Genomic DNA, 23,437 nt, shown 5'->3' on the forward strand with positions numbered 1-23,437 from the left:
TAAACAATGTCCCCCGTCCACCTACTTCTCCACTTTGCATGCCACTCTGATTTGAACTGGTCCTTGCCCGACCAGTTGTATGTCTAGAACGTCTACTCCGTATACACCTCCGGGCCCCTGTGACCACAAGGTGGGGAGGGGGGCCAAAGGTGTAGGGTCGGAAGTCCTATGAACCGGTCCTCGAATGGTCAGAAATGACCGCGCCGCCCACTGAGATCTCCTGCGATCACAACTCCCCCCCTTTCAATTATCTCTTACTACCATCCATCACTTTTTGGTGTTATTACCTCCCCGTCTCGCCACCGGCTACCGCCATGTCTGATCTCGTCGCTGCCGAGGCAATCGACCATCTATATGGCCAGCTGTCGCACTCTCTTGGCTCGTTCCAGAAGCAGCACCACGAAGCAGACCGGCTCAAAGCACTGAAGGCAGCACAGGGCGTAGTTAACGCCCTGCAAAAGCCTTAGGATGCCGCCTACCACTTGGCCTATTCGGTACGTACACTTAGGTCACCAAAAATGCAGAATCATGCCCTGAGTGATGGCCGTTTTGGCCCAATATAGCCAACCCAAGTGATGTGTGTACGCATTGCCATTGACATGGGTATCTTTGTCACTCTTACCGAGCGCAATCGTCCAGTGCCACTCGCCGAGCTGGCAGCACCCAGGGGAGCAAGCCCCATCCTTGCCGGTACGTATTCACTGCACTTTGGAGATATATTAGCAGCGTCTGACCGTCTTCGGCTTGGATAGAACGTGTCTTGCGTGTCTTAGCCGGCATCGGCTACGTCTCAGAATGCGGAGAGCGCACCTACGCCCCGACGGCCATGACCCGACAGATGACAGTTCGGCTGAGCATCGTTATGATGATGTTCATCATCTTTGATGTTGGGATGCCGACGCTTGCCAAGGTTCCCGAGTTTCTGCGCCGCATTGATTTCCACAATCCTGAGGGCCCCACCACCGGGGCGCTGCAATTCGTCGAACGCACGGACAAGGTGATCTGGGATTGGATTCCGGGACACCCAGACTATATGGAAAGCTGCAACACCTTCAAGGAGGGCGATCGAGGTTCGCGGCCTAGTTGGTTAGAGTGGTTTCCCGTGCAGGAGCGCCTGCTCGATGGCGCCTGCACCGAAGGGGATGGCGCCGTCCTCATGGTGGACGTTGCCGGTGGGCGGGGTCATGATTTGGCAGCCTTTGCAGCTAAGTTCCCCGACGTTGAAGGACGCCTATTGCTTGAGGATTTGCCGCGTGTTCTGGAAGAGAGTTCAGTAGACGCGACATGGATTGAAAAACTTCCCTTCGACCTGTTTAAACCTCAGCCACTCCATGGTATGTGAAAAACATTTCCCCAGAGATCCGAAGATCAACGCTCACCCAAACCAGCGGCCCGTGTCTACTATATGAAGTTCATACTCCACGATTGGTCCGACGAGGACAACCAGCGCATTCTCCAGCAGCTGGCGGGCGCGATGCAGAAAGGTTATTCCAAGCTGATCATAGAGGAGTTTGTCCTGGCGGACCGCGACTGCGCCATGCTGCAGGCCATGTGGGACTGGGAGATGCTGGTTTTCTGCAACAGCATGGAGCGGTCGCAGGCGCAGTGGACACGTCTGTTGGAGTCTGCCGGTTTCCGGGTGATGAAGTTCTGGTCACCTCCCGGTGATGGACAGGGCATTATCGAGGCGGAGGTCAAGGAATGATGTACAAATCTGTTAGTCTTCCCTGTACATAACACATTGAGTTGCACTATGACGTTCTTGCACCAGATGTATCCTAGATACGTAAGTTATATTGTTCCTCAATCATGGTAGTATTTTAGACCAGTGTTCTGATATTGCGCCCGTAGGTATGTGATGTTATGTAACGTGGATTGTTTGCTTAAATTGCAATCCATCAGTCAAGTGACTTAGCCAGTAGAGTCGCCATATCTCTACTTGATCCGGTGGCACCTCCACCAACACTATGTCTCAATGATATAGACTTGGTCAACAAGCGCGATGGTGTAGTTATTGTTGTCTATCAGAGAGTTACCACAGCATTTTTTAGCTCATTATCATAGAACAAAGATAATATCTCGCTGAAATATTGATAAACCTATAAATTTTGTATTAAATATCACATCTGAAAGATGTTAACATCTGTAGAACATTCCAATAGATGAATGATTGTCAATAAACTGATATAATGACCAATTATATAAGATGTCTCCTTTGTTATTTCAAGGCAGTGATGCCCATACGCCCATTGACTATTCTCAGGGTTTCTAGTAGTGCAAATGATTCTGAGTGCAGGTGAAAGGCATTACTGTGGGTTAGTACTATCCAGCCCCCGTGCACTGGCCCAGCTCAGCACAGTGTACACTGTTGTGGTATTGAGAAGTTACCCCCCTACTACAGTTCTCCTGAGGATCATGAATCTCACGCGGACTCGTAAGGTGTATGTCGACGAAGAACAGATGTGCTGGCTTCCTCTCTGATATCTATGCGGTGTCCCCAGGTGGGTAATGTCTCCCAAACCTGAAAAACTATCAATAGATTTGATGAGCTGGGGATCTATTATGGCTCGGCCATCATGGGTGGCCTGAAATCCAAGATCTAGCCTATAAGGCGCCTTGGCCCGTGTGACTGTGTTACTACCCATTAAATGCACTCCACAGCCTTATGGCAGCTGCATGCTTTTCAACCCCCCTCCACATCGTCCGTGTCACAAGGCTGCATTCCCGTTGTCCTCGAATGGGGTCTGCTGGATCCGTAAGTCTCCTGCAGTGGTCTATATGACAGCCCCGTATTCGTTATTGATCGAGGGGCTGGACTGTCCTTCCTTATTCTTTCGTGCCACATCACTTGCCCTGTTTATAAATCATATGGTCAGCATCCAGCTTGTATCCATGACACGGACCATGTGGATGTAGCTCCGCCCCGGCGTGTTGATGTCTCCACTCTTTCCGCTTTTCGTGGATGCATTGGTTCTCACTGCTACAGCAAGGTAGATTGGACAGTACAATTGAATGGATTGCTCTTGTGAGTTCGGTGTAATTCATTCGGGTCGTACATTTCGTATCTTGTGAGATATCTGGACCGTGTCATTACAGTCTAGCGATTGACAACTTCGGGGTCGTCCTTGTTCTCATAGACGCAACCGTTCCAAGTCGTATCACGCGGCTAAGGAGAAATTCCATGCTTTCAACCATGGATGGACGGACTCCTGTGTGTAGTCGTAAACTACACGAGTTACTTGATGCTCGGCAGGGAGTTGGGGTGGACATGGTGATGACAGCTTTGGGCATCATACAATTCGGGAATATATGACTTGGGTGCGGATTACTGCGCGGGCGGGACCTGATACCCGAGGTATGGAGTGGCACATGTTTGACCAATCAAATATCCGGGTTCAATCATAACCGGAGATCAAGAGATCTAGCCTTAGACATTATACGCGAACCTCGACGTGTCACACGAGGAGTAGGAGTATTGCAGACCAAAGTGACGTCCTATTGCCGAAACTACTATGTCAGTGTTTCCTCGACTGCGCAAGGCTCGTAGAGGGTACTGGTTCCTAGTGGATGACATTACTATGCTCCAAAGCATAAGATATGATCAGGAAGAATGATGAGTCTTACGTGGTACTTGTAAGGCGGATTAAGTAAAATGGATACATTCTTGTCTCCGTGCTTTCGAGGAGGTGCATAGTCGAGCAGTAGCCACAGATCGACTACATTCATGGACAAAGCGCTGCACGTGGTCTATCACCTGACTACGAATCCGGGGCTATTTTTATCGCGTTTGCGGCGTCAAATCAGCCTTACAAGCCTCCACAACTTCCGGTGGGTTCAACGCCATCGACTTTCCATCAATCCTTAGAAGAGAAGCCAACAAAACAGATGCTATGCCACAGATCCACCTGGATAGCAGATGAAGCGGTGAATGCATCCCAACAACAGGGCAAAGATGACTTCGACTTGTATGTGCAACCTTGTCCGACGCCGTCTGTCCGTTTTCTGGAGCCTACTTACAACCCAAAAATAATGGAATCAATGAAGCTGAATAGGGTGGACGATAATGTAAACACATTATGCTACGGGGCGTGACTTGGATGCTAGTGACTCAAGTCTTAGTGCGTTTGTATTTTCCTCAATTCGATCATTCGGGTCCAATGTGTATCGGATCATCTGCCGCGTTCCTTGAAAAAGCCGCTTAAGATTAGGCCGAAACCGATATCTCGAACCAGGCCAACGGACGTACAGATAATGCGTATACAGCCACCGCCATCCGATTTGGCGCATGTCGGGCGATCCCTTGTCAGTCATCGAGCGATCTGTGTCATCGGCGATTCGACCATTGGATCGTGCATTGAAGGGTGGGAATCTGACATTCGGCTTTTGCTTGCGCTATTTCTGGCTAGTGCCAACGAAGAACCAACAGCGGGCTGCGGGAATGCCCCAAAATACTTGAGACATGGGATCTCGATGTGTTGGTCTGACAGCGACGAGTTGATGCGTTCATCAGAGTGCGGCTGCGTCTGTTGCCAGTGAGCGATTAGCCCTGCTATACGGGGTCGGAACTCGGAACGAACGTGGTGGAGGCGCATATGGATCGCCTAATGCCCGTTCGGGGGTAAGAACGAGCCATGAGCGGAAGAAGTGTTGAGGTATCACCTCCGACCGTACGAAAATGGCAGTCTCCCAACGCGCGAGCGTGATAGTTCCATCTTGGCGACGCCAACTTTCAAGGCAGGACACCCAGAGATTCGCTGGGCGGTGGCTGCGCCCCACCTGCAGGGCGATGATCTTACTTTGGGGTCGCACTACGGAAAGTGTTCCTTGGCTGGACGTCCTTACTGGGGCGCAATGCCTTGCGTCCCATATTTAGACCATACCGGCTCTGTTTAGGGAAACATAAATAAGTCCGCAGCTGGCACGGTGGATATGTCCGCATCTCAAGACATTTAATTCTCCATCTCTCCACACACCTATCTCACCCCCGCAACGCGATAACCTCTCCCGAATCACGACATTATCTATTAATTCCGACAATAATCATAATGTTTTCCCGCTTCCCTCTGTTCACCGCAGCGGCAGGTCTTCTGTCGGTGGCTGCTGCTCTCCCCGCCTACTCGGGTTCCTCATTGAGTGCCCGCGATGACACCCAGTGCCCCGTCGGCACCGCCTACTACGTCTGCTACATCAATGACTTCCGAGGCTGTTGCTCGGTTGACCCTTGCGCCATGAAGGACGGGTGCCCGGATACCAAACCACAACCTGAGGAACCCGAGATCTGTCAGCCCGGAAAGAAGACCCAGGTCTTCCAGCCCCAGATGAAGACCCTGCAGGAGGGCAAGCCACCCGTCTCGACCCCGAATTTCCACATCCTGAAGTCGGCGACCGAAGAACAGCAGCAAACCATGGCCTTCGACTTGCCCCAGGAAGCCAAAGAATGCACGCTCACATGGGTCGTGCCCGAAAAGAGCAAGCGGACGTTCCGGGCTGGCAGCAACGCCCTGGTGGATGTGTACAGCGTGGGCGACAACTCGGAGAGAGTCGGACAGGCGGAATTCTCATTCTGGCCGGACTCGGAGGAAGGCCACGAGGCGTTGGTGGGCAGCATGGACTGCCAGCAGGCACGGAATCTCCGGGTGGAGCTGGTGAAGAATGACGAGGTCTACATCGAGCAGAACAGCTACACCGGATGGGCGATCGAATATACTTGCTGAGGGAGATGCGAGCGACGTAATGAGTGACGACGTACTAATCTGGTGCCTGTTCCGCAGCCTAATGGGTTCGGATGACGATTCATGTAATCTTTTTTGATGATCATTCTTTTGTATCTAGGGATTTTTAATTTTCTTTCTTTCTTTTCTTTTAATATCGTTCGAGTTCAACACTCGCTTCATAGCAATATTCATTACAATCTGCTTTTTGGTTGATCTGCACCTTCTCGTGGATTTACGTGCCCTTTAACATCCTGTTGCCTACTACATTGGACATCAGGACCAGCGGGTCCGTTGCCGGGCCTGCTACTGTGGGGAGTAGCACTGCATATGCTTCAGTAGATGCAACACTGCCAGTCGCAAGGGGCGATCCACTCTAGCAGAAGGTTAGCACAACTTGGCTTTGAGTATGAAGCGCCACCAAATCCACAGATGCATGACAAGAGTGTTCTTAGTACACAGTCCGAAGCTGACGTAGTGAAATTTGTGGTCTACTGATGTTTATTTTGTTCTCAATTTGATCTGTGTTAACTTGTTATTGTTATTCTTTTGTTCACAGGGGATCTGTCACTAGTAAAGAAACCCCTGAGTCAGCAACAAGTCACTTGGATTATCATCTTGAGGTATTTACAGTGGGAGGGTGAGACATGCAATGGGCTAACATCCACTGACTTGCAATTTTTCCCACATAAACTTTTTGTTGATTTTTCAAGTTCATTGCAATACTGCAACTACTCGCAGTCTTTTCATAGACCCATGACTCTTGATTTTATCAAAATCTTGACCATTCTCATTAGTTCTCCCACATTTCCCTTCCCCAAGACTTCAATGCTTGAGTTCCTGAAGGAAACAATTCCACTAGCTTTGCTGGACCATTCTGAAACCCATACAGTCATACCAAATCAATGCGAGACAAGCAAGGGATGTATCTACCGTCTTTGTCGCCCTGTCACGGAAATATGACCATGCATATCACTCGGACTACTTGTAGTGAATGCCTACGGCCGGGAATTATGTCTAGCAGCGCGCCAGCATTGACACCTCGAGATGCCTTTTTGCGTGTTGCATATGTCCTCCGAGATTTGTTAGTTTGGTCTTCTGCTTGAAAATGGAAACATATATCTCCATATTTCCAATGCAGGTATCAACATATTCATCCGGACCAAATACCGATTCTGTATTTTGTTGCAGTGGATGTCATTTCCCCTCCAGTGGAATTGTTCAGAAGGCTCTTCAGGTAAAAGTCGATTAATCGGATGTATGTCACCATACCATAGCAATCTACCTAAAAGGACAGGGAAGTGTGAGTGGGAAAGATGTCCTGCAAAGTTATTCCCACCGCCGTGATCGCTTTGCTCCCTCCCTCGGCCACGCTGGACAGTGGACCCCGGATTCCTCATATCATTGACCACCACTATCAATTACTTTTTGTACGCTCGCTACACTTGTATTAACACCCAGACCCGACACGGTGCTGCATAATGTCGACCGTGGGGGATCGCGGCCACTGCCCAAGTTGGAATCTATCAACGGGACAGTGCACACTTCTGTCTCGAAGAGAGGATACCAGCTTAGTATCCCTACCTGTGCAAGTCATTCAATAGCGACATCCAGGATGCTCCTGGGTGATTGTATTGGAATGGTCATGTCAACCGCAGCAATCCTCCTGAGCTTGATCGCTTTGTTGTTGCTAACAGGCTGGGTGAAATTTACGGTTCAACCACCATGCCTGCGATGCCATTTTTGAACCCTTATCAGTGACTCAGGCTACACTGTTTGAGATTTGGTGGCACACAGGCTATTATCTCTAGCCCCGCGGTGCGTCCTGATCTGTGGCTCTATAACTCGATGACCCGGTCTCCCTCTCGCATAATGAAGGCAGCTCGCTGTTGGCGAGCTCAAAACATGGTGGACGATGTCCCTGGAATATAACCAGAAACGTTACACCTTCCATATAAACGAGTTCTTGAAAATTCTATCCATTAGTCACCTTTTCAGTGTCCTCAGCTGGCCCCTAGTTGAAGGTCCCGGCTAATCTCATAAAGGGCAACCCATCAACACATGAGGTCGTCATCTTTCAGATACGGCTTTCTCTCGACATACAGGATCACTTCATATGACTTGACGAGGATGAAACGCACACATCGCATGACCCTGGGCTTGTGGTAAAACCCAATGGCTTTTTGGGGCCGATGCACGGTTCTGTCCGGCAATATCGCTGGCTTCACTGGACCTTCGCTCCTTGTTTCATTTCCTGGTTCTACCTAATACGCCGAAGCGGAGGGCCGAAACCAATGGTTTTTTACAAGACCAGTCTGACATGAAGATATCAATAGCCCCCAGACGTAAATAACATAGACAACAGAAGTGTATTTCTATAAGTAGTTGGTTTCGCCAAAGCTCCAACTCCGGGCGCACCAAATATCATTCCAACCCCTGGATGCTTCTTGTAAACGGTGATTTGGGACCATTAAATTGCGAAACACAGCTAGAAGAGTACGCATGAGCTCTGCTGGCAGTTGGTGTGACTTTCCCACGATTGGACTTGGGCTTCCCCATCCCACGGTCACTTGAAAGATAGTACGGAATCCAGCTTCGCTCTAGGATTTTCCAGGTTGTTGGTACTTTGGCGCAATTCCAAGGAGACTTTAGGTTTGGTCCCTGGTCTATGGACATAAAACAAGAGCAGAAGCAATAAATGCTAGCTGGCATACCGAATGGCGAATTCGTGTTGAAAGTCTCTGCGCAAGAACCAATGACAGCATGTCGTAGATAGTATTTAGCATTGTCTTCCGGCCATGGTGCATTTTTTGCCTTTTTATCATATTCATCTTTCCCCCGGGTGGCCGTTATCAATAAGGGATGTTGAACAAATATGTCAATGATCAGCTTCTGGAGGTCAAACATTGTTGAGAGCCAAGAGGTGATTCATGTACTAGGCCGTCCTTGATGTTGAGATGTTGTGGGTGATGCGCAGCTGAATATCATCGCCCCCTACCCTGATCAAGTGTAACCAGGCAGGTCATCCCATGGCCTCGAGTTGAGATCCACGACTCGGACCCGAAGAAACGGATCCATCATTATGGATTGCTATGCCAAGACCGATCACCGCTAGAGACCAATTGTATAGTCTGTTGTAGGCTTTATGTTCTCTCATGGTCACCCTGTGTAGCAACAACCAGGAGTTCATACGGCGCCAGTCCAACATCCACTGGGAAGCTCAAATCGGAAAACGAAGATTGAGAGAAGGATGGTTCATAATCTGCCCAATCTGCACGCGGCCCGAGCCACAGTATCATCTCGACAGTTTGATCACCATACATATGGATGTACCTTGATATTAATTTCGGGTCGCGTGGGTAAACAAACATCCAGGCTGCGGCATGCTGCGCGCCCGGATAGACGCCCCAACCCCCGTTGACAACATGCATCCGCTCTTCCGCAATATATCGATTGATGGAGGACTCAACCTCCACGCCCTCCACGGATACTTCCGGGTGGGCATACATTACAAGCCCTTCAAGTAGACCGCATCCACTACCGACTGAGATGGTGAACGCGGGTTGTTTGGGGAGGATTGAGGTCATGTAAGTGAGTAACCTGTTGGAGATAGCCAAGCAGCAGCCTGGAAGTAGTTTTGGCGAGGCATTGAGCTCAGTATAGAGCCCGAAAAGCTCCATGATGCAAGGGGCCAGAGTCGTCAACCGGTAAGCAAAGACGCGCTAGTTAGAATATGTTCAGTTCGCACCCGCCGGAAACTAAAAGCTGTGGATGGAGAGACCCAGATGGGTTATTATTGTTCCGCTTTACGTCACTTTGAGAGTCCCCGTTACGTTGGCCAGTCTCCACAACTCCCCCGACGAGAGCGAATAGCAATATTCCTCCAGAATGCCTACAAAGGCAATTGATTTACCTTTTCAGTCCCCAGAGATTTTTGATCATCAGGATTTTGTTATGTACATCGTCTCGAGCGTTCACAGACTAATATCAGTTCGTTCCCTACTCCTTACTACGGTTGTTTGAACACACAAGTAGGAGATCTCGATTCAATTTAAACTGAGCACCTAGGTTGCTTTACTTCGCGGACCGAGCTAAAAAAGCAATGATCGTTCGCACAAACCATTAACACTATGAAAATACAGCACACTTACACTGACACTGGCAAGATTGCCACTTCGTAGTAACACCTACACATACTATCTCATAGTCCATCCTTGATCTGCTGGATCCGATACCTGATGTCACTTTGTGCCCACCCCAGAATGCCTCCATTTCCCATGGCACAGACCAAATGTGGGATGTGAAATTGTATCCACACACCGCCTGTCAGCGCAGGAGACGTCTCTCGAACAAATGTCAGGGCAGCCACCGTTCCCCCCGACCCCTTGGGTGGAGTGGTCCTGTAAATCTCCGCAGTGATGGCGTTGTCGATAAATTCCATCAAGGCCAGTTCATTCCCCACCGGGTGATTCACTCCGGTGATGAACAAGTACCGGATTGAATCGTCAGAGTACTGGGCAATGACATTAGGGTGTGTCAACCTATCAGACTTGGGAAACAAAGCAGCAGGGTCGGTGCCCTCTTCCCAAATAGTGATGTAGGAGAACATAGCTTTGGGTCATAGGTTTGTTAGTAGATGGTGTTATAGGATGTAGACGTGACTGGTATTTTCCGGAGTACTAGTGTTTCTCACGGCATACCGACAACGAATGTTATATACTACCGACTAAACAAAGAATTGTTTGGTCTTCAGGTAGATACGCCAGGCATGTTTGTAACTTCATACAGCCCATGGTCATTGTTAGATCAATTGGCATTGTTCTGCCCTTTGGGAAAGTTTCGCAAAATAAAGGATACGGTGTCCCACAACAGCACAACAGGGGTCCAGTATCGTGCGGCTGGATCCATAGTCAATGAAATATAACATTACAATGGATTGAATAATCCTATTTTGTTGGCAGACAATTATACGTGACATTAAGTCTGGAGATATCCCAGTAACGACTGACCTTTCAAAACAAAGTACGTTTATGGCACTATCCCAATGAAGACACCACTTAGAAGTCACATCGTCTAAAAGGAAACCAGGCTCCCTAGACCATGTTCTTTTCATTCTTCGAGCATCTAGCAGGACGATGCTCACATGGTTGGCATCCTAGGCAAACTGGTACCCCGAGGCCTTCTGAGGCGTACCAACCACGGCGCACCGGTTACAAACGTGTGTTGGGTAGATTAGGGGCAACAGATTGTATAGTATATGGGTGATAAAGTGGAAACTTTCTTATAGATATTGCTCGGTCATTGACCTATGTCAGATATATCACCAGATAACCCAGGCCCTGGTTTACCCTCAACTGGACCCCCTTTGTGACTGGCGATTGTCATGGGTTTCATTGACAGGAAGGCCCCACAAGAGCTCGCATCTGACCAACCGGGGAATCTCCCCGGTGCATCTATTGGTCTGGGTAAATTGGCCGATTCAGCCGATATCAATATATGCGGGGGCACACACCTGAACAATACGCGACACACGTTATAATGTCGCCGGGGAATCTCCCCATGCAGCTGACACTACGCTAAGCTTGTCATGGAAGAGAAATTCACTTTTTGAACCGCGTGTGTTCAATCTTCACGCCGTTAGTTATATTGTGGCGGCCTTATTGCGGGGTAGAATCCTGTGATGGTGGCGGCTCGAGTTCACAGAGCCAGCCTCTGCCAGAGCTGAGATTTTGCAACAATGGCCATTGCAATCATGAGCGCCGTCGAGGTATATTTATCGTCCATACATTCCGGCGGCGAGACTACTTCTCAGGTGTCGCTTTCAGATGAGCACCACAAGAGCCATCCTTGAACAATATGGTCGCAATCGCCAAGTCACGAGGAGAGAACGTCTCCGAGCCTGTTCTCGAGTCCCTTCTTGCCACTGATCGTACCCCGTGGTATCGAAAACCCAACCTCCGGGCATTGTATTTTCTCATGTTTCCCGCCTGCATGGGGATTGAAATTACCTCTGGCTTCGACTCCCAGATCATTAACACCGTTCAGATCGTTGGCACCTGGCAGAAATGTAGCCCACCCTTGAGTTTTCCAATATTGACCTTAGCTAAATCATTCAGTCTTCGGAAAGCCAACTGGCGAAGTCGAAAATGGTGTCCCGGTCTACGAAATTGAAGCGAATCTCAAGGGCTTTTTGGCCGCCGCGTACTCTCTCGGTGCTGTCTGTTCACTTCCCTTTGTTCCATGGGTGAACCAAAAGTTCGGTCGGCGATGGACGGTTATGTTTGGCTCCGGCATCAGTCTGGTCGGTGCATTGATTCAGGGTTTCTCAAACGGGAGTATGGTTACCTGGTCCCAGTGTTTTCGATTACACGTACTAAGACTGTGTAGCTGCGATGTATGTGGTGGCGCGTATCCTGCTCGGATTCGGCATTCCATTCTGCATTGTCGCCGGGTCCTCCCTGATCGGAGAGCTGGGCCATCCAAAGGAAAGACCTATTCTGACCTCATTGTTCAACTCATCATATTTCATCGGTCAGATTATAGCTGCCGCCGTTGGCCTGGGAACCGTGACTATCCCGTCTGACTGGGCTTGGAGGATTCCGTCGCTGTTGCAAATTGCTCCGGCTATGGTGCAGATCAGTACCGTCCTGTATAACTCCTTCACCTTCAATTTCCGCCATATCCACTGACGCTGTTTGTAGCTTCCTTCCGGAAAGCCCCAGGTACCTTATCAGCCGTGACCGTCGGGAGGAAGCCTTTGATATCTTGACAAAGTACCATGCCGAGGGAGACCGAGATTCGGTGTTCGTCAAAGCAGAGATGGCGCAGATTGAGCGAACAATCCAGATTGAACTCCAAGAGGCAAAACAGACATGGGGTGATATGTTTAAAACGGCGGGCATGCGGCGTCGTTTGTTTATTACTGCATTCCTGGGGCTATTCACGCAGTGGTCGGGAAACACGCTGACATCGTATGCTACTTTTCCAACCAATCGCCCTTTGGATCGCCAAAGGCGACATGGGAAATACCAGAGTGGAGGGACCAGGCTGACAAAGAGCATAGATACTACCTAAGCGATCTCCTCAGCATGGTCAACGTCAAGGATAGCGTGGTCAAGTCGAAGATCAATATTGGTATCGCTTGCTGGTCTCTTGTCAATGGTACAACCTTGGCCATTTTCGCCCCCCGTCTTAAGCGTCGGACGATGTATCTCACGTCCGCTGTGTCCTTACTCTGCGTCTATATTGCCTGGACCATCTCGATGGAACGCTTCTTGACTACTCAAGTCAAGGCCGCTGCGGTTTTGACCATTCTCTTCATCTTTCTATACTCACCCGCGTATAACCTGGGGTATAACGCACTCACATACAGTTCGTTGCTCAATTATCATCCGTCCATCATATCGATTGCCTGGTCTTTGCTGACTGTTCAAATCACAGCCTACCTTATCGAAATATTCCCATACTTTGGTAGGTCGCGCGGACTCTCCTGGTTCCAATTCTACGGCCGCGGGGCTACTTTCTTCGCCACGTACGTCAATCCAATCGGGCTAAAGCGAGTTGCCTGGAAGTGGCTGTTGGTGTATTGTTGTTGGTTGGTGTTCGAAGTGGTATTTATATACCTTTTCTTCCCCGAAACATCGGGCAGAACCTTGGAGGAGCTGTCATTCTGTGAGTCATTAGACATTTTCGCTCGCTATACTACGACAATGTTGTTAACCAATACTCAGTGTTCGAGAACCGAGACAAGGCCGATGAAATTGCTGCGGTCGTCCGCAAGGAGGTCGAGCATGGGACTGAGCATAAGCAGAGTGTAGCACATATCGAGGTTCGTGAGGAAAGGAATGTAGTGTAAAGACATACGAGAAGTGCTGCTATCGCAGTCGAGGGATATGTTATCATAGTACGGAGTAGCGGACAGGACATTGATGGCAATGAGACTTAGCAGTTAGCCCCGCAACCAGAAAAATACTACCCGGTACGTTCCATCCACTAGTAGACGTAATCGTTTCTTTCATGCAATGGATAGGCCTGATAAGTGATTGAACTGCAGCAGGCCCGCCTTACCGGAAGTTCAGCTAGGATTGATCATGCACGCTGTCAGGGTGGGGTCGGGGAGTCTCCCCGTTGTTGTTCTGGAACTTCGCCGGAGTGACTTCGACGTAGGGTGCCCACACTATAAATATAAGACATAAGCGGGCGGTGCGCAGCTGTCGATGGGCATTGACTGATATAGTACATTTTGACAGATTCATTATTGTGTCCCCTAAGTCAACCATGGCATTCGATGTCGAAACCGTCCTCTCCCAATTGACAGAGCAAGACAAGATTGCCCTTCTCTCGGGTACTTGTCCTCTAGCCCCGCCATTTTGTGCGATCCCTGACCTATAATACAGGAGCCGATTTTTGGCATACACACTCTATCCCCTCACACCAGGTTCCACCAATTCGTCTCACTGATGGCCCTAACGGAATCCGCGGAACCAAATTCTTTGCCGGCGTCCCAGCGGCCTGTCTCCCCTGCGGAACGGCACTGGCCGCAACATGGGATGCCCCTCTCCTCGAGAAGGCTGGGGTCCTCCTGGCCAAAGAATGTATCTCCAAGGGCGCACATTGCTGGCTGGGACCCACAGTCAACATCCCTCGATCTCCGCTGGGTGGCCGGGGGTTCGAGTCCTTTTCCGAAGACCCGCATCTCAGCGGCATCATTGCCTCGGCAATGATCCGAGGATGCGAGAGCAAGGGAATCGTTTCTGCCGTAAAGCACTTTGTGTGCAATGACCAGGAGCATGAGAGACGGGCTGTCGATGTCCTGGTCACCCCGCGGGCCTTGAGAGAGATTTATCTGAAGCCATTTCAGATCGTCGCCCGCGATGCGAGGCCAGGGGCACTCATGACAAGTTATAACAAGATTAACGGGAAGCACGTGGTGGAGGATGAGAAGATGTTGAATGGACTGTTGCGAACCGAGTGGGGATGGGATCCTCTGATCATCAGCGACTGGTATGGCACCTACTCCACCGTGGATTCATTGAATGCGGGAATGGATCTGGAGATGCCCGGGGTGTCGAGGTACCGCGGACGATACATTGAGTCGGCTTTACAGGCCCGATTGGTAAAGGCTTCGACGGTAGACGAGCGCGCGCGCAGGGTCTTGTCATTCGTGAATCGCATGTCAGAGGTCAGTGTGTCGAATGTCGAGAAGGGAAGGGACTACCCTGAAGACCGGGCATTGAATCGCGACGTGTGCGCCAGTTCGATCGTACTGTTGAAGAATGATGGTGGTCTCCTGCCTTTGAAGAAAGATGCGCAGACCATCGCCCTGATCGGATCTCACGTCATGGCGCCGTCTATATCGGGTGGAGGCAGTGCCTCCCTTCGCCCGTACTATGCCGTGTCACTGTACGAAGCTGTACGAGAGGCCGTTCCCAACGCAAAAATCATCTGCGAAACCGGCGCATATTCACACAAGATGATGCCGGTTATTGAGAGGTTGCTCAGCAATGCGGTCATTAATTTTTACAATTCTCCCGTGTCGGATGTCGGACGCGAATGTCTCCACACAGAGCCAGTCAGCACCACCGGTTTTCAATTTATGGACTTTCGCGCCCCAGGCCTGAATCGCGAGTGCTTTTGGGCGACATTGGTGGGCGATTTCACCCCTGACGCGACGGGGATCTGGGATTTCGGGCTGAGTGTGTTTGGAACAGCGAATCTCTATCTGGACGATGAGTTGGTTATAGACAATACTAGCCATCAGACGAAGGGAACGTCGTTCTTTGGCAAGGGCACCGTTGAGGAGCGTGGGTCCAAAACGCTGGAATCCGGGCGATCCTACAAAATACGACTGGAATTCGGTTCTGCCAACACTACAACAATGAAGACCGTGGGAATGGTGAACTTCGGCGGCGGTGCAGCCAATCTCGGAGCTTCACTACGCTTGACCCCCGACGATATGCTAAATTCTGCTGTGAATGCTGCCACTGAAGCGGACTATGCAATCGTCTGTACTGGGCTGAACCCGGACTGGGAATCGGAGGGATTCGATCGTGCATCCATGGATCTTCCCCCGGGGGTGGACAAACTCATATCCAGTGTACTTTCCGTGGCAAAGGATAAAACCGTCATCGTCAATCATTCCGGGACGCCCGTCACTATGTCATGGGAACCTCAAGCCCAGGCGATTATACAAGCCTGGTATGGGGGAAACGAAACCGGACATGGCGTGGCAGATGTCCTGTTCGGGAATCTCAGCCCCAGTGGAAAGCTGCCTCTCTCGTGGCCATCTGATGTGAGACACAATCCAAGCTATCTGAATTTTGGAAGTGTAGGAGGGCGGGTTCTCTACGGGGAAGATGTATACGTCGGGTATCGCTTCTACGACAAGACTCGATGTCCTCCTCTTTTCCCTTTCGGGCATGGGCTTTCCTATACCACATTTGAGATATCTCCAACCGTCGAGGTGGGCCCAGTGTCACATCATACCAGCCTACCAGCTGCGGTCCGCGTCTACGTCAAAAACACCGGAGACGTCCCTGGAGCTGAGGTTCTCCAACTCTACGTAGCGGTGCCACAGCCCGCAATAGGGCGACCAGACAAAGAGCTGCATGGGTTCCAAAAGACGTTCCTCCAGCCCGGTGAGGAGCGTGCTGTTGATATCACCATTGATGCCTACGCCACTAGTTTCTGGGACGATATTGAAGACAAGTGGAAAAGTGAGGCAGGGGAGTATGAGCTGCTGGTTGGAGTTTCGAGTCGAGAGATCGTTTCCAAGGGGAGTTTTATCCTGAGTCAGACAAGGTATTGGCAAGGCCTTTGATTGTAATGATTCTGGAATCTTCCAAAAATATCAAGTTCAGCCACAGGAAATTCAAGTCCGACGAGCGAAGTCGAGGTTGGTGATTGGTGGAATAGCGCGTAGTCTCCAAGCCACATTTCACCGGACCAAAAACGAGCACATCCTTTCCCCGCACAATCTGGTCTCCCGAAGGTCTGACCCTCACGATGGACACCTTAACTGGAACAAAAAGACATACCCGCGTGCTGACGGCGTGCGAGGCTTGTCGGCTCAGTAAGACTCGATGTGACTCGGCGCGGCCGGTTTGCGATAAATGTGCCAAGCGAGGAGTGCCCTGTGTGTATCCAGAGACGGATCCTCTATCCGTGTAAGACCTATCAATACAGTGCTGAGCACATGATCAATTGTGAGTTACTGACCTTGGGATAGCATAGAATCATGGAGTTCCAAAATCCTGAAAGCTGTTGAGCGCCAGGAGCGTCGTCTGGAAGACCACCTGCGGTCTCTGGCACCCTGGGACAGCGAAAGTCCCGAGTCAATATCGAGAAATGACACGTTGAAAACACCGATTACAGGATCAGACATGATCCTTAGCTGGCCTATATTTCCCCCGGAGAAGCCTGTACCGACCTTTCCACCCACTGCATTTGCGGAGAAGCATGACCCGTATCTCCCAGGTAAGCATTACATGTGGGCTCTCTTTTGTTGCTAACTTCGGATTTATGTAGATATCCCGAATATTACCCCCCATCGCATATGTGAACTACGCCTAATATTCATGACCCGAATCCGCACCAAGAATCCCATTGTTGATGCCGACCAGTTAGATGAGTGTATCGAGCGTGTACTAGAAAGCGGATTCGACTGGTCTGTATCTTCCTGCCTGGCCCTTCTGGTCTTTGCTCTGGCCGCGATATGGGGCAATTATCCGGAACCTGATGCGCGAGAGTCGGCCCCTGGATGCCTAACGATGGAAGTGCCAAAGCACCGCATAGAGGAATCCATAGGATTTTTTTCTATGGCACGGAAAAGGATGTCATCAGCGTATCTAGACGGGTCGGTCGTGGGCATTCAGTGCTTCTGTCTGTTTGGGTAAGCTTTTCCAACACGACGTTTCCCAGCATCTAACGAGACATTGACAGGATGTGGTATCAATACAACATCGAACCTATTGCAGGATGGAAAGCATTTCGAACGGCGTCAATGTTGTGGCAAACATATCACTTGAGGCATCGTGATGGGTCCATTGCCCGATCGGAACAAGAAGAAAGTAATTATTCGGATGCTTTTCCCCTGCTACCTGCGCGGGCATTGACGTAAGCCAGGCTTGGAACAACGGCTATACTGGACCTGCCTCAAATCTGAATGGTAACAATCTGTTGATTCCCAAACCACTCAGTTTCTAACACGACTCGCAGCGAAATCCGTTACGAATTGACCGATCTTCCACCTTGCGATCTGTCTTTGACGGACTACCCGTTCTCATTGCCCAATTTTCCCAACCACGAGGCCGCCTCCCCAGGGCCACCGGACCATGAGACTCTTTCCTCATACTACTACTTGGCGGAAATCTCCCTCCGTCGACTTCTAAATCGTGTGCGCCACGCGGTTACTGTCCTGAGTCCCTCCATTAGTCGGTCAGGAATCCTCCAACTATCAGGCACGCTACACGACCTAGACTACCAGCTCCAGCAGTGGGTCGATTGCCTCCCCCCCGCATTACACTTCAACAAACCCCTTCTCCTAAAGCCCCCCAGTCACGAACCGGAATTGATGAAGCTGGCGCGTGAGCGCTACGTCGAAGTCCGCGAACTCCTCTGCCGCGCGTACCTGTATCTCTGCATTCATGTACCACTTGATCAGGATCTGCTCGGCCCAGTTGGAGAAAAGGCAAGTGAGGCCCTACAGCTATCGGTGTACCGAATCGAAACCGAGCTACCGTTCTTTCGACATCCGGGGTCGTGGGGAGCATGTCGGGTTCGGTTCAACCACGCGCTCTGTCTGATCGCGGCTTGGAGGGCAAAACGGCAGGGTGCGGTGGGTATGGCGAATGTCAGTTTGCCAGATGAGTGGGCAACATGTGTGAGGGTAGTTATCGAGCGGTTGCGGGTCTGGGAAGCGGAGGGGGCGGGAATTCGTGGGCTGCGACTTTTGCTCGATTGGTTGATGGGCTTATAATTTCGAAGATATATTGCATCCTACGGGAACATCATTGGCTCCAAGGCGTATGTAGGACATGTGCCACTGTGTAGAATCGCGCAAGTAATCATCTGTAATTAGTCTAGTAGGGCATTAGTCAACACTTCACAATACATACTCTAATTGGAACTATATCAACCCATACACCTCCTACCCATGAGCACTGGAATCGATCTATACTCTGGGCATCTGCTAGCTGCTTCCCTTGTATTACCATCTCGTTCGTGGTTGCTGTTTGTCCAAAGGGGCAAATGGCCAGGTCCAGTCCCTGGAAACTCGAAACACGGTAGCAGGGTTGAGGGATGGGGTTCTGAGCATAGTTCTCCATCGGGGGAAATCAGAAACCTTAATAGTAACAGGTCTCGACTTACAAACTTTCCCCAAACTCTACGGCAGGGATATCCGATATATCACGCACTCTGCGTGAATATACTCGCAGCTGTGATCATCCTTCCTAGAGTAAAATACCAACTCCGTGACAATGCCAACATGGAAAAGGTATACAAAGGTGTAAATTGATATCTTGCGGCTAGATCCAGTTCATGTCACTCTTCTTGGAGTGATGTCTATAATTCAGCCTAAGTTTCTAATTCTTTATTCTATTATTTTGCTATGATTTATACAGTTTTGAAGTACTGTGCACAATCTCATCACTTTATCAATATCATTGCAAGACTAAACACACTCGTGTGCAACCTCTTTCCTAAATCTGTAACTATCCCCCCACTAGCAGCCAATGGCTTATATTCCGTACCATGAATCCTCGACCACTTATGAAGAGATTTTCACGGAGTCATTCACTAGGAATTGGAGGCAGATGGCCCGTGACCCTATAGTTGAAGGGATTAAAGCAACCTTCCTACCGTGCTTTTCGTTCTTTCTCTTGTTCTCATTCCTTTTCACAGCTTGTTCTGACTCTTCCTTACGGCAATTGATCCTTTCATATTCATCTTGAATTGCTTCCTTAATCTAAAAGGTTTTCACTACTATTTGATCATATTATCAAACAACACCAGGCCGCTCATCATGATGCCCATCCTTCTCCTCATCTTGTTCCTCTTGCCGGCTGTGTTCGCACTTCCAGCCAGCCCCATCAATGAGGACTCGTATGGTAAGTTATCTCCCTTCAGAACTCATGATGTGTCAAGATGCCAGCTGCAGTCATTTGTCTATCCAACACGACACATCTTGCTGCCAACACCTTTGATGCCCCAGACAACTAACGATATCAAGACTTAGACGCCTCAACCCACGCCGTCACCAACACATCGGAGGGCATCTGGCAGCCCCCCCTTGGCATCGGCTGGGAAATCGTGCTCCTCGCTCCTCCGACCACCTACGACGACAAGATCCCCGTATATGACATTGACGTATGGGACAACCCGAAGGAGACAGTGGACAGTCGGCATGCCAAGAAGCAGAAGGTGGTGTGTTACTTTTCAGCCGGTACCTGGGAGAGCTGGCGCCCCGATGCCGGCCAATTCCCAGACGCGGTGCTTGGCAATAAGCTTGGGAGATGGTCGCGGGGCCAAAATGTCGAACGATGGCTGGACATCCGGGCTGACGTCGTCCGCGCTGCGATGAGTGCTCGTATCGCCAAAGCGCATGAGCAAGGATGCGACGCTGTCGACCCGGACAACGTGGACATCCACGACAACAACAACGGGCTTTCGCTGAGCGCGGACGATTCCCTGAATTACGTCCAGTGGCTGATTGCTGAGTCCCACAGCCGCGGGATGGCATTCGGGCTCAAGAACGCACCAGACCTCCTCCCCTCCGTCATGGCCAACGTCCAGTTTGCTGTGAACGAGGAGTGCGTGCAGAAGGGGGATTGTCTCCTCTATAAGAAGTTCGTCGCCGCCGGGAAACCGGTACTCCATATCGAGTACCCCAAGGGCGACGACATAAACAACGACCCTGTGCCCGATGAGCAAATGGCGGCAGCTTGCGCGTTCATGCGATCCCACCGGTTCTCTACGCTCATCAAGAATATGGACCTTGATGAGTGGGTTCAGCATTGTCAGACCGGTGGGAGTAGCGGCGGAAACACCACGCTGTCTTGGGGGTACAGGGTCAACGGGGGTACATTGGCGTTGGCGTGATGGGTGTTGGTTGTCTGCTCGGTTTTGGTGTGGCGTTCCTATATGATGTTTTGTCTTTTTTTCTTAGGTAATTTATTCTCTCATTAGGCCAGTCCACGCTCTGCGTATATTTTCTGTAGGTCGAACCATGCTCTCGGTGTAGCCTTCGAGGTTGCACGGCATAACAGTCCACCGAGGCTTGGTCATGTAAGAAATCATTGTAGTTTCAACTACATGTACCGAACGTAGGACTAACGCCTGTTCATCCAGGCCAATAATCAAAATGATGTCGACTAGTAGTAACATCAGTCCTAGAAGAAATTTCGAATAAAGTCGGTCAAGCCCTGCAGCCTCTGTACGATTCCCAACCGTCCCGCCATCTGATGGTCCACCAGCCCTAGGGCAGCAATAAAAGCTAAGATTTGAAAAAATCGAACCGGTAGGCGGAGCAGACCTCCCTGGCGTGCAATACGCCGCTCATCATCTAGTGTCCAACCCCGCCGAATACCCAGGTTTTGGCGCACGCCTATCCACTTGATACGATCGACGGAATATGGCGGGCGCAGGAAAGAAGTCAGCTTGCCAAAGAGTGGGACTGGTCGTGCAATCGTGCGCAAGTGGGTAAAGGCCTGGAATCCATGCTTTCCATGGTAGTATCCATGTCCTGAGTCACCGACCCCGCCGAACGGGGCGCTAGGAACAGAGGAGTGGATGATGGTGCCGTTTACAGTGACGCCGCCGGAAATCGTAGATGAAATCACTTGGTTTGTTAGCTTTTTCTACTGGGTGGCGCAATAGATCTTACCGTGGCTGATTTCCCGTTGGTTCTTGCTGAAGATGTAGATGGCCAGCGGGCGGGGTAGACTAGGGTAGTAAGTATCTCGTACGGTTGGAATATGGTGCAGGAGATAGCATACTCGTTGATGGCGGTGACAGCCTCCTCGGTAGATGCTGTCAGAACTGGACAGATGGTTCCAAACAACTCCTCAGATAGAAGTGAGTCATCCATCGTAACGCCAGAGACAACTGACGGGGCGATCCGATTTTTTGACGCTTCCAAGGTCCCCCCACACTCTATCTTGCCCTGGGTCTTCTCAATCAGACCCTTCAGTCGCTCATAATTCTTCTGGTTGACGATGTGTGTCATCTCGTCAGCCCCGTTTTTCGCGTACTCAGCGAAGTAGAACGCCATCCGCTCGATGAGCTTCGCCTGGATATCCGGATGGGCAAACACATGATTGACAGAGAGACATATCTGCCCGGAGTTGAGGTACTTGGCCCAGGCAATATCACGAGCAGCAGCATCCACGTCTGCGGATTTGGTCACGATGGCCGGGCACTGGCCACCAAGTTCGAGAACCGTGGGTGTAAGGTGTCTGGCTGCAGCACGGGCGACATGGCGAGCAACGCCGACAGATCCCGTGAAGAAAATGTGGTCAAACTTGCGTTCCAGAAGTGCGGTTGTCTCTGCAGGGCCTCCAGTCACGATCCGGACCGCGGAGGGGTCCATATACTTGGGGATCAGCTCGACCAGCAACGCCTGACAGGCCAGGGTAACCTCGGAGGGTTTGATGAGGACAGCACATCCAGCAGCAATAGCAGCAACCATGGGCTGCAGGACCAGGGAGACGGGGAAGTTCCACGGCCCTATGATGAGGGCGACGCCAAGTGGCTCAGGCCTCACGCAAGGCCGCAGCAACGCTTTCATAACCATATTAGCATCGACGGGCTGATCTGCGGCCCAGTTGTCGATGTTCTTGAGGTGGTCAACCACGTCAGTCTTGACGGTCATACAGTCGGCGAAGGTAGTCTCGAAGGCATGACGATTCATGTCCTTGTTGAGGGCATCGATGATGCGTTGCTGGTTGTCTTCCACGAGCCACCAGACCTGCTTCAGCTGCCACTTCCGCCAGGCCAGCTCCTTGGTACGCCCGCTGCGAAAGGTTGTCTGCAGAGTCTTATAAGCCAGATCGACCTCTGGGATAGGGGTATAGGCCTCCATTGTGAAAATGTTGATGATTGAGGAGGGGCCAGGTCTGAAAGAATAGGTTTGAAAGGGTAGGTCTGAAGGGGTAGGTCTGAAGGGGTGCGGTGGCTATTGTTGACACAGAGACACAGAGGTCCGCAGCAAACAGTGTCCGTGATACAAAGCGGCATGCAAATAAGCCATGGGTCCAGCTTCCCCGCACGTTAAGCCCAGCAGGACTTGCATTATTTACAGGGGTGTGATTGCGGCCTGCCGACTCGCTGTTGACTTTATGTATGTCGTCATACCTGTGCCCACTCTGACTATCCTTGACTCTGTATCCGCTATTGGCCTCTGGCCTGACTCAGTTTCTCTATTCAGCTACCGCATCAAGAACGCACGACATTTCGAGCTGGTACCTAGACTCCTAGCCAGTAGCCACTATCATGGCCATCAACCGAGCCTAGTCCGTAGTCTGTCCGAACCGTTGATCCACCTCGGTTGTGGGGCCGCGGGCCGCGGATGTCACAGGTCCGTCCTTGTCTACACAATCCAGTACTTCGATCTACTTTATGAGTCGGGGCATATGTCGTAAGACTATAAGTCAAAGCTACATCTTTATAACGCGAAGCAGGCCATGCAAGGATATCCTATCCAGAGGTATAATAAAATACCCACGGCA

The 23,437-nt window shown here is 50.6% G+C and overlaps 9 protein-coding genes across 9 annotated transcripts; 6 read left to right on the plus strand and 3 right to left on the minus strand.

Annotated features, from left to right (window-relative positions):
• Positions 1 to 314: 314 nt before the first annotated feature.
• Positions 315 to 1,705, plus strand: P168DRAFT_300184 (O-methyltransferase; the record flags this gene model as incomplete). The annotated part of the gene is made up of 4 exons (XM_024838395.1): positions 315 to 440; positions 564 to 690; positions 753 to 1,334; positions 1,389 to 1,705. The coding sequence occupies 4 exons, from the start codon at positions 315 to 317 to the stop codon at positions 1,703 to 1,705; spliced, it is 1,152 nt and encodes a 383-aa protein (XP_024688602.1).
• A 3,340-nt stretch (positions 1,706 to 5,045) lies between these two features.
• P168DRAFT_285534 (uncharacterized protein) lies at positions 5,046 to 5,714 on the plus strand (the record flags this gene model as incomplete). The annotated part of the gene is made up of 1 exon (XM_024836211.1): positions 5,046 to 5,714. One exon carries the CDS (start codon positions 5,046 to 5,048, stop codon positions 5,712 to 5,714), a length of 669 nt encoding a protein of 222 aa, XP_024688603.1.
• A 2,281-nt stretch (positions 5,715 to 7,995) lies between these two features.
• On the minus strand, positions 7,996 to 8,736 carry P168DRAFT_78237 (uncharacterized protein). The gene has a single exon (XM_024842143.1). The coding sequence runs from the start codon at positions 8,616 to 8,618 to the stop codon at positions 8,136 to 8,138; it is 483 nt and encodes a 160-aa protein (XP_024688604.1). The 5' UTR covers positions 8,619 to 8,736; the 3' UTR covers positions 7,996 to 8,135.
• Positions 8,737 to 8,854: 118 nt separating this feature from the next.
• Positions 8,855 to 10,320, minus strand: P168DRAFT_285535 (uncharacterized protein; the record flags this gene model as incomplete). Its single annotated transcript, XM_024836212.1, has 4 exons — positions 8,855 to 9,433; positions 9,522 to 9,603; positions 9,863 to 9,898; positions 9,947 to 10,320. 4 exons carry the CDS (start codon positions 10,318 to 10,320, stop codon positions 8,855 to 8,857), a joined length of 1,071 nt encoding a protein of 356 aa, XP_024688605.1.
• Positions 10,321 to 11,567: 1,247 nt separating this feature from the next.
• On the plus strand, positions 11,568 to 13,630 carry P168DRAFT_313562 (putative MFS sugar transporter; the record flags this gene model as incomplete). The annotated part of the gene is made up of 7 exons (XM_024839673.1): positions 11,568 to 11,778; positions 11,828 to 12,046; positions 12,099 to 12,360; positions 12,413 to 12,682; positions 12,775 to 13,082; positions 13,152 to 13,382; positions 13,442 to 13,630. 7 exons carry the CDS (start codon positions 11,568 to 11,570, stop codon positions 13,564 to 13,566), a joined length of 1,626 nt encoding a protein of 541 aa, XP_024688606.1. The 3' UTR covers positions 13,567 to 13,630.
• Positions 13,631 to 13,988: 358 nt separating this feature from the next.
• On the plus strand, positions 13,989 to 16,530 carry P168DRAFT_244525 (uncharacterized protein; the record flags this gene model as incomplete). The annotated part of the gene is made up of 2 exons (XM_024833934.1): positions 13,989 to 14,061; positions 14,111 to 16,530. 2 exons carry the CDS (start codon positions 13,989 to 13,991, stop codon positions 16,528 to 16,530), a joined length of 2,493 nt encoding a protein of 830 aa, XP_024688607.1.
• Positions 16,531 to 16,715: 185 nt separating this feature from the next.
• On the plus strand, positions 16,716 to 18,687 carry P168DRAFT_276437 (uncharacterized protein; the record flags this gene model as incomplete). Its single annotated transcript, XM_024835561.1, has 6 exons — positions 16,716 to 16,876; positions 16,939 to 17,186; positions 17,238 to 17,601; positions 17,652 to 17,779; positions 17,835 to 17,877; positions 17,928 to 18,687. 6 exons carry the CDS (start codon positions 16,716 to 16,718, stop codon positions 18,685 to 18,687), a joined length of 1,704 nt encoding a protein of 567 aa, XP_024688608.1.
• Positions 18,688 to 19,715: 1,028 nt separating this feature from the next.
• P168DRAFT_337159 (endo alpha-1,4 polygalactosaminidase) lies at positions 19,716 to 21,067 on the plus strand (the record flags this gene model as incomplete). Its single annotated transcript, XM_024841737.1, has 3 exons — positions 19,716 to 19,819; positions 19,942 to 20,736; positions 21,039 to 21,067. The coding sequence occupies exons 1-3, from the start codon at positions 19,735 to 19,737 to the stop codon at positions 21,065 to 21,067; spliced, it is 909 nt and encodes a 302-aa protein (XP_024688609.1). The 5' UTR covers positions 19,716 to 19,734.
• Positions 21,068 to 21,100: 33 nt separating this feature from the next.
• P168DRAFT_307701 (aldehyde dehydrogenase family protein) lies at positions 21,101 to 22,791 on the minus strand (the record flags this gene model as incomplete). Its single annotated transcript, XM_024839130.1, has 3 exons — positions 21,101 to 21,549; positions 21,595 to 21,653; positions 21,707 to 22,791. The coding sequence occupies 3 exons, from the start codon at positions 22,789 to 22,791 to the stop codon at positions 21,101 to 21,103; spliced, it is 1,593 nt and encodes a 530-aa protein (XP_024688610.1).
• Between the last annotated feature and the right edge of the window lie 646 nt (positions 22,792 to 23,437).

This window comes from Aspergillus campestris (assembly GCF_002847485.1).
Source record: "Aspergillus campestris IBT 28561 chromosome Unknown P168scaffold_16, whole genome shotgun sequence".
Classification (NCBI taxonomy): Eukaryota; Fungi; Ascomycota; class Eurotiomycetes; order Eurotiales; family Aspergillaceae; genus Aspergillus; species Aspergillus campestris.

Excerpts from the sequence above, each read along its gene's own strand:
- P168DRAFT_78237 (XM_024842143.1), bottom strand. The coding sequence starts at position 8,618 with ATGTTTGACCTCCAGAAGCTGATCATTGACATATTTGTTCAACATCCC.